General features: G+C 55.3%; 2 protein-coding genes across 2 annotated transcripts; one reads left to right on the forward strand and one right to left on the reverse strand.

Moving 5' to 3' along the window:
* Positions 1-4,480: 4,480 nt before the first annotated feature.
* LOC119106962 (tubulin polymerization-promoting protein homolog) lies at positions 4,481-6,521 on the forward strand. Its single transcript, XM_037230306.1, has 3 exons — positions 4,481-4,725; positions 5,329-5,461; positions 6,303-6,521. Exons 1-3 carry the CDS (start codon positions 4,652-4,654, stop codon positions 6,483-6,485), a joined length of 390 nt encoding a protein of 129 aa, XP_037086201.1. The 5' UTR covers positions 4,481-4,651; the 3' UTR covers positions 6,486-6,521.
* A 7,880-nt stretch (positions 6,522-14,401) lies between these two features.
* Positions 14,402-16,736, reverse strand: LOC119106960 (uncharacterized; the record flags this gene model as incomplete). Its single annotated transcript, XM_037230305.1, is given in 4 exon segments — positions 14,402-14,922; positions 15,487-15,656; positions 16,103-16,246; positions 16,649-16,736. Coding segments are annotated over 3 exon segments (408 nt in total). The 3' UTR covers positions 14,402-14,804.
* Positions 16,737-19,495: the final 2,759 nt, after the last annotated feature.

Genomic DNA, 19,495 nt, shown 5'->3' on the forward strand with positions numbered 1-19,495 from the left:
GTTTCGGTCACGGGTCCCTTGGTGAAACCTCAGCAGTCACCCATGCACAATGCCAGGTCGGGGGGGGGGGGGGGCGTAACCCTCATCTGTCAACGTTGCCAAATCTTCCATCCTCCCTCTGGCGCCACTGAGCCAGCCCACAAGGCCTAGTGGCGCTACGCTCGATGGATTCGGGCCGAAACTCATAACCATCGTGCTGCATTTCAGCGGAAGTGAGCTGAGGCGAGGGGGGGGGGGGGGGCGGGCATTGCGCAGTCGCCAGCCCAGCTGGCGCGCGCGTGCGATGATGGGCTAGCATCGACGCTGCGCGTCCTGCCCCGCCCCGCTCTGCCCCGCCCTGTCACGCCCCGCCCGCCAGGACCCATCAACTTCACCGCTGGCTGATTATGAACTGCACGCGTAGTAACACCGGACTGGACCGGGCAGGATGTTGGCATAGTTGATAGCTCGGCCAGACAGTGACTGAGAGCTGGCTGGCAACGAGGCCACCAACTACAAATGCATGTGTGCATACGCACGCACGCACGCACGCACGCAGTGAAAGGCAAATACAAGTATATATATATATATATATATATATATATATATATATATATATATATATATATATATATATATATATATATATCTATCTATCTATCTATCTATCTATCTATCTATATCTATATCTATATCTATATCTATATGTAGTATTGTATTATACATATTAACATAAAAATGTTTTATAGCACATAAAAGTACATGCATATGTTTTTTGTGTATCTATGCATATCTTTATCTACGCATCGCAAGGTTTTTGTGGTCGTTGGCTGTTTACGTGTGGAGAGCTGTTTGTTGGCAGATGCTATCGGATTTTGATTATACAGCCAGTTGTTTGTCTTGTCTTGGTTTAAAATCGAAGTACCCGGTCATGTGTCGTATTTCGTTTTCCAATCTAAAAAAAAGAAAGAAAGATATTGTTTGCTAAGATCCGTTTGGTTCATGCGGATTTTGTTGGAAATCCTGTCCAATTCTGATAATGATTAAATGCTTGTCTAAGGAATCATTTTGCAACGCTAATCTTGTAGCGCCGAGAACATTCGGCGCCAGCATTTAAGCGTCGTGTGTCGTTAGTCCGCTTTCGGAATATAGTTGTCCTAAGTCGCTGTCCTAGTCCATCAACAGTCACGCCACGCCACAATATTGCATTTTCAATATTTAACTCTGGCTAGTTTAAGGCCAGCACCTGTTTTTGGGACTAAACATGGCATTCTGTGTTACATAGAATGTCATGTAAACATATGGGGACAGTATTGGAGAGTTCAAAACCCATCGAAGGCTGTATCGGACAGCACATCGGAGCCTACATCATTAGGCTCCGATATTCAGTGACATTAAAATGTGTAGGAAAGGAAGCGAGCCATGCGCTTCCATCGCTTCTGTGAATTGTTCCCCGATCACGCGCATAAATGTTCGAGGAGCTCTGCAGCATGGTACTCTTTCAAAACTACACGCGTGTCGTCCATGTACTCCTCCATACCTTGATCTCACGAGAAACTGTTCACTGAATCTCACTTCAGTTCCCCATAAACGGATTGGCTATAACCATGCTGAGAGGGCATTCCATCGCTTTTACCTGGTACTAGTTTTAATCATCGTTGGCTTGGAAGTGCGTGGTATCAAAACGCAGGCGTGAGAGTCCAATAATATCCTCGACCTCCACGTTGGTTCAACACCTTATGATTCCAACTTTGTTCCTCCATGAGTCGTTCTACCATTCTACAAGCCTTGTCAGGAGGAACGATGCGAAAAGTGACTACATCAAGTAATACCATTACTGCATCTGTCGCTGCCTTAAATATGTGAATGAAGCCGGTAAGTTCCTTACAAGACTTGATATGATGCTCTGTATTTCCCGCGATACGCTCTAAGAGAAACGCTAACTGTCTGGACGCGGCATAAGTGGCATTTTGCAATTAAAAGAGGCGATTCCCCTACGTAGTCAGTCCATTTAACGTGGCGCAAGCGGTTGCTTTGATCTTGTTAGCGCTCAGGGTTCACGGCGCAGCCGAGATTTGTACCCGGGCCCCACGAGTTAGTCTAACGTTGTAATCATTCGGCCATTACGGCACTCTATCATGAGAGACGGACTCCATCGAGGACACTATTGGCCATAAATACAGTCGTCCTTGAGCCACGTACTGGTCCAGCAAGTCATGCCAAGAAACGATATCACGTTTTCAACACTTTACTCATTTATTTTGTTTTCAACACGCGACGGTTTTTAACAGACGTGTTAAAAACTGTGCACTGCATGGGACACCCCGTAGTTAACACGTCAAAACGGGCGTTGCTCTTCAGTTGGCCTTGATGCTAATGTATATGGACCATACACAAAAATTACCCACATGCCCAAGAATTGCCGGGGTCCGGAACCCATTGACTCAATTGGTGGTAACGCTCTCATCTCGAACTACGAACACGCAGTTACCAGAGACCTTTGCGATCGCCTAAACGCGCAGGATCAGCATGGAATTCCAGCGCTCCACTGAGGGAGCCAGATGTGTTAAAGACCACCCGAAATGTCCGCGAGAGTGACCACACTCCGTCAGACGGGTCACCCACGCTCTGCGCCAATACGGGGGGAAGTCGTGTGCCGACGTTACGAGGCGAATCCATCACAGGCCTATTACATCTTCCACCGTCTCATGCGCTTTTAACGTGACCAGTTTGCGGATGACGTTTCAGTTGCCCCTCCACCCCCCCCCCCCCCCCTCCACACACACACCGATGTTCAAGCACGGAGTGAAAGGCTGGGCTTAGAAGGCCGTTGTTCAGATGGTCCCCAGCGCTGATTGCAGTATCTTATCTTGCCTTCGGACATTCGAAGCTCGTTCAGTACACATGCGAACAAAAAAGCGAGCAACGGTGATACGACGGTTTATCAGGTCACGATATTATCAAGACACGTTCGCAAAGGACCGCCAGCCGAAAGTCGGTTAAGAACATGGGGCGCCGTAGACGGCATGCCTGCTATTCAGGGGCTCGCATGGCACGCGTCGATTGATAGTGGTGAAGGCCAGTGAATGCATGATATTTTTTAAAGGAGTATCCTAAACGTGTGTCCTAAAGAGGCGCTCAGCCAGAGGAAAGGTCAGCTAGCCAGGCTTATCAGGCCAAACAATGAGGTTAAGGGATGTCAGACAACGGAGACCTCAGTACGTGACATCCCATGGTGTCAGCAGCGGGAATATTCCTCATACAGGTACATCTTCCCCCCCCCCCCCCCCTCCTGGGTGAACCCGGCTGCGCCCGGCTCAGCTCGCTGCGTGGGACCTGGCTGCGCCCGGCCCGCCCGCTGCGCCGCTGCTGGCCCGTTCGGCAGCGGAGCCGGGTGGGAACGCCGCCGGTCAGCGCGCTCGTTCCGTTTCGTTCCGCGGCGCCGCGCGGCCCGCCGGCGTCGCTCCGCGCACCGTTCTACGGTAATGAGCGGCGTAAGCCGGCCGCCGGCGCCGCCAACACCCCGGCGCTGCTCTCCACGGCTGTCGCGCGCTAACACGGCGCGTGCGCCAGCTGGCGCGGCCGGTAGGGGGTGGCGGCGTGCTGTTGCACGGGCTGCGCCAGTGCCGGGCCGACCCCCTAATGATGCGGCGCACACTGCTGCCACACCAGCGGCCACACCAGCGGCCACATTAGCGGCCACACCAGCCGCCACACCAGCCGCCACATTAGCGGCCACACCAGCGGCCGCATCAGCCGCCACACCAGCGGCCGCATCAGCCGCCACATCGGCGGCCGCATCAGCCGCCACGTCAGCGGCCACACCAGCCGCCACATCAGCCGCCACACTAGCCGCCACATCAGCCGCCACATCAGTGGCCCCATCAGATGGCGTGACTTAAGGCGCACGATGAGCAGCTGCTCAGCCTTGGTGCCACCAGATACGGGCGGATGTCCGTGCACACGGCAGGCGATGTGCTGACTGCTGTGTATGACGGCTGGGCAGCTGCTGGTGGTGTGTACGACGGCAGGGATGGGATAGCTCCACGCTGGGCAACGGTTGTTTCCACGGGCAGACTTGACGACGTGCTGTACTCTGGCAGATCGACAGACTTGACGTGCTGCAGCCCGGCAGATCGTGGTCGTGATTGAGTTTGTGCGCGGTGTTCCGTGCCAGAATGTCGTTCACGTCTGCTCCTGCCCGTGTGTTTTGTGCGGACGTAAAGTTGTCGGATCCGACCGTGTGTCGTGTTTTACCAGGGTGTTAGGGAGTTCTTTTGCTGACATGGTGTTGTATTCCGGCAAAATGTCAGAGTTCAGTTCCTATCAGTGTAAGGCGGCAGGGTTCTCTGAACCGGGCAGGACGCCGTCCACGCAGCTGCCCCTGGTGTGGTCGGTCCCAGGAGCCGGCCGACTGCTGCTGACCATCCGCCGTGTGTCGGCGCCGGCAGGATGTCGGAGAGCGAGGACGCCTCGGCGCCGGCCACGCCCCGCGCGCCAGGACAGCACGCCGGCCGCCTCGGACGCCACGCCCAGCACGCCGGGCGGGTCTGAGAACGGCGAGCCACGCCGGGGCCCGGCCGGCCTCCAGCAGCAGTTCCGCGCCTTCGCCAAATACGGCGACAGCAAGTCGGACGGGACGCAGATCACGCTCTCGCAGGCCGACAAGTGGATGAAGCAGGCCAAGGTCATCGACGGCAAGACCGTCACCACCACCGACACCGGCATCGCCTTCAAGAAGTTCAAGTCAGTGTTCCGCTGGCGGCCGCGTGTTGTGCTTTAGTCGTTTCCGCTTCACTTAAGCGCGATTGGTGATGAGATAGTTGAGAGGTCTGTGAAGCACCGTTGTCCTGTGGAGGTCGGGCAAACGCGCGACCGGTGAGGGTCACACGAGCAGTAAAACGTCGGCTGACGCAGACGCGATTTGAACTAAACATGGCCGCTAATTTGTGTGTGTCAATAAGTCAAAACGCCTCTTTTCCGGCCGCTAAAGCTATTCCTGACGTGTTTTTAGCCTAGAAGTGTATTCTCGCATCCGCGATAAGGAGAAAGCTTGGCTTTGATTTATTAATGTAGAAAACAGCCCACGGAGCTTTGAATTACCGCCTGCCGCTGGGATGAAAGCGGTTAATGTCTGATGCTCCGCGCCTCAATCAAACACATCCATCCAAATGATGCATCTTGGGCGCTGACGTTCAGATGAATGGCTCCAAAGCAGTCGTCATCAGATTCACTGCGTGGTCTATTATGCTCCCCGGTAGACTATGGTTTTTCAAGATTATCTGGTGCTAATTTCGTCACGTAGTCTGTAATCTTGCTTTTTGTGATGGAGACATCGCTTATTTACAGGCAGCAAAAGATACATTTCAAGGAGTTTCAGAAATTCCTTGACGATCTGGCGGCCAGCAAGAAGGTGGCACCAGACAAGATGAAAGGGAAGCTCACGGCGTGTGGCGCGCCGGGTCACAAAAGCAACGCCAGCGTAAGTGGTGGAGGATTCTGCTGCGTCAGCCAGCAAAGGACATGTCGCACTGACTGCGAAATTTGTGTCCCATAAGTCCCAGTTGTTCATTGTGAATCGTGACATCGCCGTTTAAACCCACGAACTTTGTTGGGTTGGGCCGTACTGAGTTAGTGCTGTCCTGGTTAACATATGTGATCTCCCGGCAGCATGCGCTATTCGGCATCTTGCAGCATTTTATGGGGCTAATGTTAGGCGCTTCTGGGTCTCAACTTCGAGGAAGTTTGCATAAAATCAAGCTGGACATACTGCAGTGCGTTGATGCTCGTCTCGATGTGTTTTGTTCGCTGTGCTCACAATTATGAGTTTGGGTCGTCTAAAGAAGGGAGGTGCATTTCTGAACTCAGCAGTGATCTGTGCAGTCAACCATGTAAGCGATAAACGTTATGCAACATGTAAATAAGCTACTTCTGATACGACAAGCAATGTGGGGTTCCGGTTATTTTTTAATGAAACGTCCATACCACCTTTCGGGCTCTCCACAGTTCAGTTTTGACTCACAGTTCGGATCTCGCGGCATTTCTCACTTCGAATCAAACGTAAACAAAATGATATGTGTAAGCACCGTTGCCGAAATAAATTTGCCTACGTCGCAATTAACGTAGAGGAGCATTGCCACCAGCTCCCTGGCAGGCGTACTAGGGCGCCAGTCCCGCTCGGCTCGAGCTGGGACCCACACTCATACCGAAGTGCCCTCTCATCGAGTAGGACGGCTCCCAGCCCGGCTGGTCCATCGCTGCGCATCGATCCCCCTGATATCCCCAGCACACACCCTGACCGCTCTTCCCTTTTGATCCCGCAGCCGGGCACCAAAAGCAACGTCTACGACCGACTCTGCGACGTCAGCAAATACGGCGCATCCCACCGGCAGCGGTTCGACGAGCACGGCAAAGGCCGCGGCGCCGTCGGCCGCCGCGACGACCACGCCAATTCGGGATACGTCACCGGCTACAAGCACCAGGACACGTACCCGCAGAAGCGCTGAGCAGCTGCGGCCGGCCGCCCGGGCGCCGGCGCGGCAGCGGGCCGTGACGCCGCCCGACCGAGGGCGGCGGCGCCGGTGCGCCTCCCGGTGCGGGCGTGGCAGCGCCGCCTGCGTGGCCGTCGCGCCGGTCTGCACATAAGCTGGCGCTGCGCCGCGCGCACAGGCGACGGCCGCCCGGCCGCCGTGTCGACGCCGCAGCGGGACGTCTCGAGGCCGGGCGTCACCACCACCGGCGGTGTGTGCGGATGGCACCAGCCACGTGCCGCCGCCGCCAGCGCGCTTGTCACGCGGCGGAGCTCAGCGAGCGGCAGCGTATCAGGACTGTCTGTTTACTTTTACTTGTTCACGTGGATGGCAACGGCTTGAGTGGCTTTGGTTCTGACTCACTGCCGCCGTTTGTTACTTCAGATGTGTGAGACTCTCACCAAAGAGTGGGAGCTGCTTTTGACGGTCACGCCCCCATGCGTTTCGACACCTGACCGGGGCCATGCATTTACAGTCGTGCCATAGAGAGCCATCCGCCGGGGCTCGCTGGCGCGAGCCGCAGCTGTAACGCAATACCCACTGCACAGGCACGCGCCACTGGCTGCTGACCTGCGGCCGCCTGCTCAGGTCAGCGGTGGCGGGGACGCGCGGCCACTGCGTCCAGCCAGGTTTCACGAGCCGCGCTGGGAGCAGACAGCGTCCCAGACCGCGGCGCCAGCGGCCGGAGATGGCCGAGCACACGGCATCGCCGCCGGCGAGGGTCAGAGGTCGGGCCGCGTTCGGAGCACAGCCCGGCCAGAGATGGCTGAGCACGCGGCATCGCCGCCGGCGAGGGTCAGAGGTCGGGCCGCGTTCGGAGCACAGCCCGGCCAGAGATGGCTGAGCACGCGGCATCGCCGCCGGCGAGGGTCAGAGGTCGGGCTGCGTTCGGAGCACAGCCCGGCCAGAGATGGCTGAGCACACGGCATCGCCGCCGGCGAGGGTCAGAGGTCGGGCCGCGCTCGGAGCACAGCCCAGGATCCGACGCTCGTGGCCAACTCCGCAACCAGCAACTCGCTCTCAAAACAGCGGTCTCGCTGACCAGGTCTCGCGCCGTGAGCTCAGCACCCGGTGTGTTCTGCTGGAGGCGATCGGCGCCGTGTCCAAGGGGAATGTGCCGTCCGAGGTACAAACAGCGGCGAGCGGTCGGGCTCGGGTGCCTCCAGCGCCCGCCCGGATCGTCCCAGGGGGCCGGGGTGCCAGTGCGGTGTCCGTGGCGGGACACCTGCTCTGCCACTGCGTCAGCTGCCATCGCCATTACCACGAGCCGCCACGCCAGGCAGATGCAACTTGTCGTCCGCACAAGCGAGTCTTTGTTGCCTGTATCCGTGCGCGGGCTGATGAACGAGCTCGTGCGTGCATGTATGTCCTGTTCCCGATTTTCCACAAAATAGTGTGAAAACGTGAGCCACAAATCCATCTGCCAAACTGCAAGTGCATAACTGCAAACACAACTGTTGGGAAATGTTTGACGGTCTGGTAAATAACGCATGCTTTAAGTCTTGATGGAGTTCATTAACTCTCATGTAAATAAGCACTGATTCCTAAATATTTCACTTCTGGTTTGGCTGTCACAAGTTTCCTTCTCTGCATGCTAAGCCGCCAAGAGAGGCGGTTAGCAATAGCACAGGCCTATTCCAACAAATTTTCACCAAGTGTGTGGTCACCCGTCTAATGGATCGGGTGGTTCGACGTGGTTTGTGGTTGGCTGTCAGCCTTATGGTTTTGACCAAGTGTTCACCTTATTTCCCGTTTTCTCGGAATGACATTTGCCAGCAACCGTCGTTTGAACAACGTCATGCAAAGCGGAAAAAGCTGCTTCCATCCGTTACGTTTGAAAACTTTGCCGGCCTGCCGCTTACGCGTCGTCAGCCACGTGAAGCCTTGTTTGCGATGATTGTGTGATACAATATATGCAGTCCATTTCTACGAATCCGTGTCTGCACGGTGCCCTGGCCCACAGGTCCGTTGCTCTCCAGCCGCCTCCGCTTCCCAATCGATAACACCCCCCCCCCCCTTTCCCCGCCCAGCCGGACTCGTCTCGGCGCTCGCAGCTCTCGGGCGTTAGCAGGCGCGCAGTATTGATTTCCAGACGATGACCGCGTGACGGTGGCGACGCGTGGCGGCCGTCCATGGAACCAGATCGGTTCACGGACTGCAGTAGTTGCGGTGGGCTCGTAAACCAGGCGTAGTGCTCCCCGTCCACTCTCCATATTGCAAATTCTAAGTTTATGACGTTCCCAGAAACAGCACCTCATATCGTCCATGATGTGCCTGCAGTCAGCTTCGGACCGGGTCAATGCAACAATTTCAAGGGGCCCTGGATCTACAGGACACATCGGGGGTTCCATTGGCCGCCACCTTCGGTGACCGTCACCAAAATACGCCAGTCGGGCTGGCCGGCGTGCGCCCCCAGCCGACTCGCCCGCTTCGACCGGCCTAATTACGGCCGATGAATAAATAACGCACAGCCGCGTAACGCGCTGACCCAGAAGGCGGCGGTGCTCGGCTGGGCGCCACCGTTCGTGTCCACCGGCCGTGCCGCGGTCCGCGCGCGCCGCACGTCGCACCCCCCTCGCGGAACACCTCGAGGTCTGTGAGAGGGTACGCAGAGATTTTCCTTGGAAGCAATCCTGACGACCGGGGGAGAGGGGCGGGGGGCGGTTAGGAATGGGAGGACGTCTTCTCTTGATCTGAATGGCATATCAATATGAAAGATAATTCGGGGACTTCCTAAAATTAGTCGTCCGTTTGAACATTGTTTCCCCTGGGGAGTACACATTCCACGAGCGAGCTGACATTTTGGGCCATTGGGAAGGCATATGCCTTCGCGCCTGCTGCGGCATCTCTTCCCGAATAATCTTTACTTATATCACAGCGTAGCAGAAATTAAGCTTTCAGTAAACTGCAGGCATAAATAGGTCCACCGGGTATTGATTTACCCGTCCTTCAACGTAGCCGACTTGACCCGCTTTTGTGTGTCTGACGAAGGTAGGTACTTTTATGGAGCAAGGTGCGTGCTGTTGTTGGCGTTCGGCGTGAACAGGTATTTTAAGACAATAGATGGTATTCAATGTATTGCTTGCTTTTCATGCGATTTCCGTAAAAAGCATCATGCTTACGCTTTCTGACTGAAGATTCAGTCGCTATTCGAAACGCCTACCAATCCATGGACACTTCCTGAAATTACCATCATGTTATTTACCTGACCAAAATATATATGCATATATATATATGCATATATATATATATATATATATATATATATATATATATATATACATATATACATATATATATATATATATATATATATATATATATATATATATACTACGCGTTTCATGAAGCGGCCTGAGTAAAGGCTAAATCAACCGTTAATAGAACATTTCGGATTGCCAATTCATGTTTAATGTTCATTTAAATGTCAAATACTGTTAGTGGTCTTAAGCCTCAAAGGCCAGAATTAATTGCACTTACTGTTCAAGTCACGACAGTGTGTCCTGTCTCAGTATTGGCAAGCTTGCGATTGGGTGGTCGGTCACTAAGGTATAAGTTACCCACATACTTAAGGTTATGCCGCGGTCGCGTCCGAGACGTTCAGACTCCCCGCTCTAGCAAGTGGTCACCCAGGATCGGGCTGCTGAGGCGGCTGGTGGCTTGACTTGACAGATGCCAGTTGGCGAGAGGCGAAAGCGCCTCCACGATTGTACGGCCTGTCCATGTGAATACAAGTGATGACCAAGCTTCCCCGGTCGGTTGCAGGCAAATTTTTCCAACTAAATGCGCGAAGTCACAGTCTCAATCAGTTATCTGCAAGCCGTTTGGGCTAAACTAAAAAGAATAGACTACTGCATTAAAAAAACACTGGCACGCTTTTCGTGGCTCAACGCAAGCAGAACTTAATAATAAAGGGCGACAACCTTATCCTCCGAAACCTTGTGTCCTCTGAAACTTTGCTGGAGTGGGGCTCACAAACTTCGCCGTTTGTCGCAGTCCGCTTGCTGACGCGGGGCGCCGAATCGCGACATCTAGACAAACGCCTTGCACGGGCTGTGTGACACTAATGGTGCATGGTAGTGCGCTGTTTTGCCCCTGTGCTGTATCCGGAACCGCTCGAAAACGTCTCCAGTAAACACGGCTTGCTGATAGCTGTTGCCAGCACCAGTGGCTGCCGGCAATCGAAAGTGCTGGTACCCTTATGAATCTTACTCTACGTGTCTTTGAAGCGGTTCAGCACCAGGTAGCTGACGCCTGAAGCTGAGGAGTTGGTGCCGTCAATTATGTCCTAAAAAGCCAAAGCACCATGACTCATTCCGACTCGGTTACCGACTCAGTTAATAGCGAATCTTTACTCGGTTTAATCATTCCTTTCTTAAAAAGTCCAATGCTCTTCCAATATTTCAGAAAATACCTAAAAATCATAGTGTGGTCAGGCAAATAGCGTGACAATGTTGCCTACCGAAAACGCTCGCGAACTCGAGGCATTCTAACTTAATTGTACACCATATAGCGCCATAGCGGTAACTTTGTGAAAGTTACTTTAGACACCGGCATTGAAAAAAACCTTAGTTTTGTCTGACAGGCTGGAGTACGCCCACCGCCTACGATCCATCTTGAACACAGTCAAGCTATACTGAGAGAAGTTATAAGCGGGCAGGCAGAAAAACAAAGCTATGTAACAGGACAGAAGTTAGCCTTTGGTACGAGAATAACCTAGAGTTTGCCCCTAAATATCTTCGTTCGCTGTGCCTGTCCGGATCACACGCTGTCATTTATCGCATGAAGCAGCATTGTCCAGTGCGGTTTGAGGAATATGGCGCCATGCATGTTTTTGGTGCAAAAGTTAGCTAAATGCAGTTAAATAAAAAAATCGGGGCTGGGTAACATTGTCGCTCCCCTTGAAAAATGGGGTCATGACCCCTCATCCCCCTCCCTCTTCCCTGGTCCTACGCCCACACCGCGGTCGATACAGGAGCGGCGCCGCTATATCTGGGCTAATGGGCGTCGCAACACCAGGTGTGGACGGAGGGCGCCTCGGTGGTGGAGACAGGTCAAAGGGCCAACGGACCGGGGGCGAGGCGTCAGGCGTGTAGGTGGGACATCTCTGCCGTTTGGGTCCCGGCCCGGAGTACGCACATGCCACGAAGCGGCGGGACTGACGGGACGGCGGGACACCTAAGTGGCGGATCCTGTGACGTCCCTTCGCAGAACCTGCGACATCCCATTTCGACAGCAACGTGTCTTGACAGTGGTGGGAGCTGCAAGCTCATGGGCTAATTATCGCGAGCCACATCACCCAACGCACTTGGGCATCGTACGGCCTTCCCAACGTCGCACACCTATCGCATTCTTAAACGTGATGCAGGGATGAGCTTGTTAGTGGTTACGTGTAATGATCCCGTAGCAAACCGCCGTACATTTAGGCCAATATCCGCCAGCTGACCACATCCGATCCGCCCGTATCGCCAAGGTCTACTTCAAAGGCTCGTTTCCAGGGACAGGAAACATAGCGAGCCTGATGCTAAGCACGATACACCATTTAAACTAATTTATAGTCCGAGTGGGACAGCCCGGGCCTGTCAAAACCGAAATGAAATCCGCGGTCTCTAACCACTAACTGCCACCGGTGTCGTTGCTAGAACACGGTAAACACCAGCCGTCCGCTTTGAACTGGCTATGAACGTTGCCACGGCCGGCCGCGTGTCCACGTCGCGCTCCAGTGCCACGGCCGCGGTGCCACTCGGGACACGTGCCGCCGTTCCGGTGAGGCTTGTTCGACGGGACACCGTCACGTCAAAGTGGGAAACTTTCGTGGATTTGATCACTCATTCAAACGCTTTGTCGCCGCCGTCGCCACGTTGTGTCGAGCCCCCGATAGTTACCGTGCGTGACCTTACCTGAAACAGGGCGGTCACGCCATTCACTCACACGGGACCAAAGCGGCACGCCGCCATCGGGGACCACCCGGCTGTGCCATTAATTTTCCATGGGTTGGAGTCCGCAACAATGTATCTATAGCAATGTTTTGCCTGTTAAGTCGAGCATCGGCCTGTTGTATTTTACCACCAGACCTGCAGGTATGCAACGTTATTATGCAGGATGTATTTGCAGCTTCGCCTTTTGGCATTCCCCATTCCACCCTGAATAATTGGCTCTTCTTGGGCTCGTACTGAACTTTCTTCTCAGAAGCCCCAATGCATCTCTAAAAGCACGAATGGCGTCAAAGACGCATGGCGCTAAAGGGCCGTCGTTACTGGCACGCGTGTTGCCCGATGGGGCGTTCGTTTGCGTGACGGTTTGCAGCGGGTTATTCCGTGTTATTCCAAGCCTGCGTGCAGTCCTCTCTGGGAGGGCCGGCCGCGCATGATCGCCCCGAATGTTTCATTGCCATTAGGCGCAGCCATCGACCGGAGGCAGGACACGCCAGACTTGAGGGCAGCTCACAGGCCCGCCGCCTCACCCGAGCACAGCGCTCACCTGATCCCGTGAGATGAAGAGCGCACCGACGATATTAACTAACGTGGCCGGCCGGCGACCGATATTAGCAGGCAGTCGGTCGATGCAGCTCATCCGGCCGACCCTCCGTCAGGGGTTCATTTGGCGACCGACTCTCCGTCAGGGGTTCATCTGACGACCGACCCTCCGTCAGGAGTTCATCTGACGACCGACCCTCCGTCAGCGGTTCATCTGACGACCGACCCTCCGTCAGGGGTTCATCTGACGACCGACCCTCTGTCAGCGGTCCGTCTGACGACCGACCCTCCGTCAGCGGTCCGTCCGATGTCCGAACTCCGTCAGCTGTCCGTCTGGCGACCAACCCTCCCTAAGCTGCCTGCCTGACGACCGACCATCTGTCAGCGGTCCGCCTGACGATCGACCCTCCCTCATCTGCCCGCCTGACGTCCGACTCCTGTCAGCAGCCCGCCCGACGACCGATCCCAGTCAACAGCCTGCCTGATGCCAGACCCCTGTCAGCGGTCTGTCTGACGACCGATCCTCCATCACCTGCCCGCCTGACGACCGATCCCTGTCAGCAGCCTGCCTGACGGCCGACCCCTGTCAGCAGCCCGCCTGACACCAGATCCCTGTCAGCAGCCCGAGCTGCCCCGAGGCGCACATCGCCCGACGGTCTCCACCCCAAGCGGACACCGGCAGCGCGCGGGCATGAGTCTTCCCACGCGCCGAAGGTGGAGAGCGAGCCATCCAACCGGCACCCAAGCTGAGAGTTTCCTTGGGTTACACCAGAAGACGCTCTTGACCCTGTTCTGGAAATACGGTCTTTTACCATCCACACGGCGGCCACTGCAGCGGCCGGTGACACCCTGCCTTCTAAAATACCGTGGCGCTTTCGCTGAATACACAGTCACGGCCCTCGGAGCAACTTTCCACCCGTCAGAAGTGTTGATCCCTCCGGTGAAAACGGCGGCTGCGTCCAGGTCAGCACAGTACCGACTGTAAAGCCTGCTTCGTCAGACTTCGATGACGACGCGAAACACCCCAACCCGGCACACATGTCAGGAAGCGTGAGCGAAGTGTAAAATTGATAGTGTCAATTGTTTTGTGCATGTGCTCGCGGGTTTCAGCTGCCAGAATTCAAGCTTCATGCTTTCGCTATCTGGTGACCGTTATGTATCAAAGGACGTGTCCATTTCGATAGCCTCGGAATCTGAATTTTACAGTCGTGTTACTAATTTATAAACCTTGAATATTATGGAGTTCTAGTGTCATGCCCCCAACCACAACGTACCCAATGTGTCAGTACCAATGCCTATCTGATAAAACTCGTGATTGACACCCGCGGAACTGCTCGCTCTTGCTATAGTTTTTCATACACTTCTGGAAAACATAGCAATGAGGGTAATATCACTCAACCGCATGCGTGCAGAACATGTGTATTTCATTCAAAACATTCCACAGAAACACGTGTCGTGATTTATAAAGAAATGCATCACCAAAACATACCGATCCAACGTCACACTCGTTCGTGTTCGTACGTGATGAGATGTGCAGCTGCGCATGGCACCCAGACCAGCAGGTGGCTTCCTGGAACATTTGTGATGACTTCATTCCATCAGTGAACCACCGAGGACCTCCACAGAAGAGGTCGAAAAGCTACTCAAGCGCGCCTGACCATCCAGTGCATGACGGTGCGCGCGTGACTAGACAGCCGATGACACGACGAAACGTGCACAATTGGCGCGTGACCGTTTGGACGGATTTAGCTGATTGGTCCCGTGGACGACGACCAAACACTGGCGACATCGAGTGTACGAGACGAAATCTCTGGTTCGCCTAATGACCGTTAGAGGAGCCTGAATCCCGTTCCGGGATGAACTGAAGCTGCTCCTTCAGCTTTTGGTTTTCCGCCGTTGCCGCGCGAGACATAATGTCGAGCTCTTGGCTGATCCGTCTGGAAAAGCAATATTCAGACGTTACGTAAGAATGAAGATTTACGGGTGGTGCAACTCTGCATTTTGTTGATGAGCAGCAATAAATTTAGTGAGCTTAATAACCCAAGCCTCAATTCAATGGTTTCATTCATACTTGGAGCAAGATCAGATCATATGTTGGCTTCAGATTAACAGCACTTAGCCATGCGACGGGAACATTTCCTTTCCATCTGTCACCGCCACTCCTGATGCTCGAGCTGGAACTCTCGATGCTTGAAGTTCTACGACACGTTAAGTTTTCAGCAGCACGCAACCAAGTGATCCAAGCCGTCCCAAAATGACTGAAATTACCCAACTATACAGGGTTTGAACCATATTAACACTTCGTTCCAATAACTACTGTCCGCCTTAACCACCCCTTGTTGTGTCTAGACTAGGAGCAGTCAGGGATCTTTCCTCCCCTGCAGCGTCTATCTAAACACATCAGGATCCGCCAGGGACCCTTCCCAGCAATGTCAGGGCCAGAAGCAGTCAGGGCCTGCACTCTCCCCCTGTTCCCAGACCGGAAGGCGTTCGGGACCTACTTGGTGTCGACTCGTGCCTGCTCCGCCTCCTGCTGTTTCTCGTTGAGCCGCGACCGCAGGTAGGCCAGCTGACGCTCGTACTCGGAGACGCGGATCTCGTGCGAGCGCGCCTGGTCTCCCATCTCGAACTGCAGCTGCTGCAGCTGCTCCAGCGACTCCTTCCGCACAGTCTGCGCCGTCGTCAGGAGCATCACATAGCCATCCGTCAGCATCATCGGTTCTCACGGACGTTCGCAGCTGGCTGGAGACGAATGCGGTCCAGGCCACCCGGACGCGCATTTATCTATTGTTTCTTATAGTCACCGAAGACGTTCCAATTCACTTATGGTACTTGCTGCAGGCTTTGTACCTTGACATCTAGCCCCGCAGCGGCTAGCTGACCGTCAGGGAATATTCCGACACGTTTATGGCAGTTTGTGCTTGTGAAGTTCCAAATTTCGTCTCAACCATTTTACTTTTACCGTGCCGTGCGTATCGAACCTCATTGGATGTAATAAATCCGGCAGCCAAAGGCAACAACAGATGTGTTTCCCACCGCTTGCTGCTGACGGGCGTTATCCAACTGACCAAAACTGCGCATCACCATTCCGCGTGCGCGCCCTTGACCTGCACTGACCTTGACCTTGTCCTTGAGCCGGAGCGCGTGGGCGCGCTCCTCGCTGATGCGCTCCATCAGCTTGTCGCCGTCGCTCAGCTGGGTGGTGCTGAGCCGCGACAGCTGACTGCGCTCGGCCATCAGCTGATCGGTGGCGGACAGCACCTGAGGCTCGGCCGGCCGTGCGGCGCTGGTCAGCGACAGCGCATGGTAACAGCCCCGGCTCGCCGAGTTACAGATGGAGTTTTGCAGCTTGTGCAGGACATTGAGATTATCTTTAGGTGCAGCGCTTATCACGGAGGTTTTCTCCGCCGACTATTGCCAGCGGAGAGGAGGCCATGGCCGTTCATGCATGCCTTTAAGTATTGTTCGCAGTTAATCATTGACAGTACACACCTGAGCGGAACGATTGGTTAAAAAAGCTGGCTGTAGTGAATACCATCCAAGTTGTCTAAACGGTTCGTAACTAGTCCCGCAAGCTGTCAACGACGGTCTGCGTGTCACAGGCGTGACCTGGAAACGGTCCCGCCCTTATGGTGCCCGCCCGGGCGGCAGTCACGCTCTGACCTCAGCCAGGTGCTCGGAAGCCTCCGAGTTGACCTTGAGGGCCGAGTCAAGCTCTCCCTGCAGACCGGCCAGGCGCCGCTCCAGCCGGCTGTGGACGGCAGCGACTTTCGTCAGCGGAGGCGGCAGGGCCAAGCGGCAGCAGCTGCCGCTGCCAGCTGCTGACAGGGACGCCGAAGCCGAACACTGAACAGGCAGCCGGTCGGCATGACAGCGACGCCGGAGCCGAACACTGAACACGCAGCCGGTCGGCGCAGTACAACTGCGCAGCGCAGCTGGCCCACTCACGCGGCGGTTTTGTTGGCGGCGCGCAGCTTGGTTTCGGCGGCCGTGCGCTGGGTGGCGGCGTCAGTGAGCTGCACCACCAGCCGGCGCCGCTCTGCCTGCAGCGCCTCCGAGTCGGCCAGCAGCGACAGACGCTCCGAGGTGTAGCGGCCGCGCAGCTCCTCGAACAGTCTGCCGCCCGCAGCCCGTCCGTCACGCGACGCGGCGGCGAGGCAGCGGTGGTCCGGTCCGCACCCCCAGAGCACGGCGAGGGCACGGGACCGCATCCAGGGTCAAGGTCAGGTGTCAGGCGCGTGCTGTGGTCCGCTGTCAGGGGCTGGCGCCTGAGTGAAGCATATCTGATGTGGCTCAGTTATTTGTCAGCCTTAACGTGGCAGATGCCGGGCTCTAGTGACAGACGCCAGGCTCCAATGACAGATATCAGGCCCTAATGACAGATGTCAGGCTCTAGTGGCAGATGTCAGGCTCTAGTGGCAGATGTCAGGCCCTAGTGGCAGATGTCAGGCTCTAGTGGCAGATGTCAGGCTCTAATGGCAGATGTCAGGCTCTAGTGACAGATGTCAGGCTCTAGTGGCAGATGTCAGGCTCTAGTGGCAGATGTCAGGCTCTAATGGCAGATGTCAGGCTCTAGTGGCAGATGTCAGGCTCTAATGCAGATGTCAGGCTCTGGTAGCAGATGTCAGGGTCTAATGGCAGATGTCAGGCTCTGGTAGCAGATGTCAGGCTGTAGTGGCAGATACCAAGCTCTAACGGCAGGACGCCAGGCTCCAGAGGCAGATGCCAGGCTCTAGAGGCAGTTTCAGAAGTGACGGTTGCAATCCCGAATCCTTTGTTTGGACCTCTTTACGTTTTCAGCTATAAAACTGTGCCGCTGAAGGTAAGAGGACTTGTTTGTTCACACTACATCAGTTTTCAGACAAAACTCCGAAAATGGATAATCAGGAACATGATGCGTAAAATGATTTCCGAAGGACTACATCAAATAGACGTCACATTATGTCTCAAATCGAACATTTTAACCCGCGTAGCCAATTCCCCTCTCCCAATAACCACAGCCCCAAACGGACCCAGCCCTTGTCACGCTGCGCATATGACTTGGCCCGGGGTTGACCGCGCTCGGGCTGACCTGCGACAACTCGGGCCACGGCCTGCTCGTGCTGGTCGCGCGGCACGCTGCGTTCCAGCTCCAGCTGCTGCTGGTCGCGCTCGGCCAGCAGCTGTTGCTGCGCCGCCCGCTCGGCCTCCAGTCGGGCGCGCAGCTCGGCTTCAGACCGCTCCAGCTGCGCGAGTCGCGCAGTCAGCTCCGACTCTGCGGCACACAGAGGAGCTGGTACTCGAGGCAGGAGGGAAGAGAGGAGGTACCGTTATCAGCTCCGACACTACCGGAGATAAGAGACTGGTAACCAAGGTAGCAGGAGGTGGTGGCCTGGCCAAGAGAAAATAAAAACGAAAGAGAAAGAGGACAGGAGAACGAAGAAAGGTCCAGTCACGTATTGCTCCTTGGCTCTAGCTGGCTATCCATCAGCTGTGCAGCACCGTCCGGTCCAGCGACTCACCCGGCCGCCGTCCTGCTCTGGCGCCGGGGGGTCGGCACCCCAGGGCTGACCTTTCTCGTGATGGGCCGCCATCATCTCGGCCTGCTTGTCCTTCTGGATCAGCACCTGCTTGCTCAGCAGCTCGTTTTCCTCTAGCACGAGATGGGCGTTCTCCGAGAGGGCCTTCCATTCCTGGTGCGTGACGCCCGGCTGTCGGCGGACACCGAGCGGGTCAGACAGCGCGGACAGCCGGGGCGGACGCCGTCCTGGCTGTGCGCAGACGGGTGGACACAATCTTGAGCGGTGGGGCGCAGCCAACTCGTCTCAGGTCCTCATCCCGCTTGTGTCCCTGCTGATGTGAGAGAGAAAGCGTGCCGGGCAAGTCCAGCAACTGACGCAGCTTTTGCCGCTGTCTGGTGAAGGACAAGTTGGCGTTGCTGCTGCGAAAACGCTGATGACGAGGGGCAGTCAGCAACAAAACTTTACATATATAGCAGACATCAACTTGAGTATTTCGCGATCACGTAGCCTCGGTCGGACAGAGCAGTGTCACGCGACCGCTCGCATCAAACCTCTCTTCTTGCCAGTCTCTGGGAGGGTGGTATCAAATATTTTTGTTTGTTTACATTGAACTAAAATACCACAGCACGGCATAGATAGCAGCAGTGCATAGCAGTGAGTACAGCCTGCCACGGTTTTCGTAAGAAGTTCGATCAACACCGGAGAGCGTATGATGGTTTTGGCCGTAATCCATAATGCATTTTTGGACTTGACCTGGATAAAGAAGCCGCTTACGCGCGTTTTGTCATTAACAGGGGCGCCTACCATCGGGGGCCTGTTTGCGGGTTCAGCTGACTGAGCGGGCGCAGGACGGCGCCCGTGCCGGCGGCAGACGGAGCTCGGTCTCGCTCCCGCCATACACGCCGCCCGGGCAGGTCAAAAGACTGCCTCAAGGTCAGTGGAGCATATTTGTTCACTGGCTGACGCCTACCAAGTGTTTTAACTGAAACGAGCTCCACCGTGGTGCTAT

Source organism: Pollicipes pollicipes, unplaced genomic scaffold (genome assembly GCF_011947565.3).
Source record: "Pollicipes pollicipes isolate AB1234 unplaced genomic scaffold, Ppol_2.1 Scaffold_648;HRSCAF=739_pilon_pilon_pilon, whole genome shotgun sequence".
Classification (NCBI taxonomy): domain Eukaryota; kingdom Metazoa; phylum Arthropoda; class Thecostraca; order Pollicipedomorpha; family Pollicipedidae; genus Pollicipes; species Pollicipes pollicipes.

Bases quoted from the DNA above. Each gene is read 5' to 3' on its own strand.
- LOC119106962 (XM_037230306.1), top strand. From the start codon at position 4,652: ATGAAGCAGGCCAAGGTCATCGACGGCAAGACCGTCACCACCACCGAC. The intron at 4,726-5,328 runs GTCAGTGTTCCG...GCTTATTTACAG, and splicing joins ATCGCCTTCAAGAAGTTCAA to GCAGCAAAAGATACATTTCA. The intron at 5,462-6,302 runs GTAAGTGGTGGA...TTGATCCCGCAG, and splicing joins GTCACAAAAGCAACGCCAGC to CCGGGCACCAAAAGCAACGT.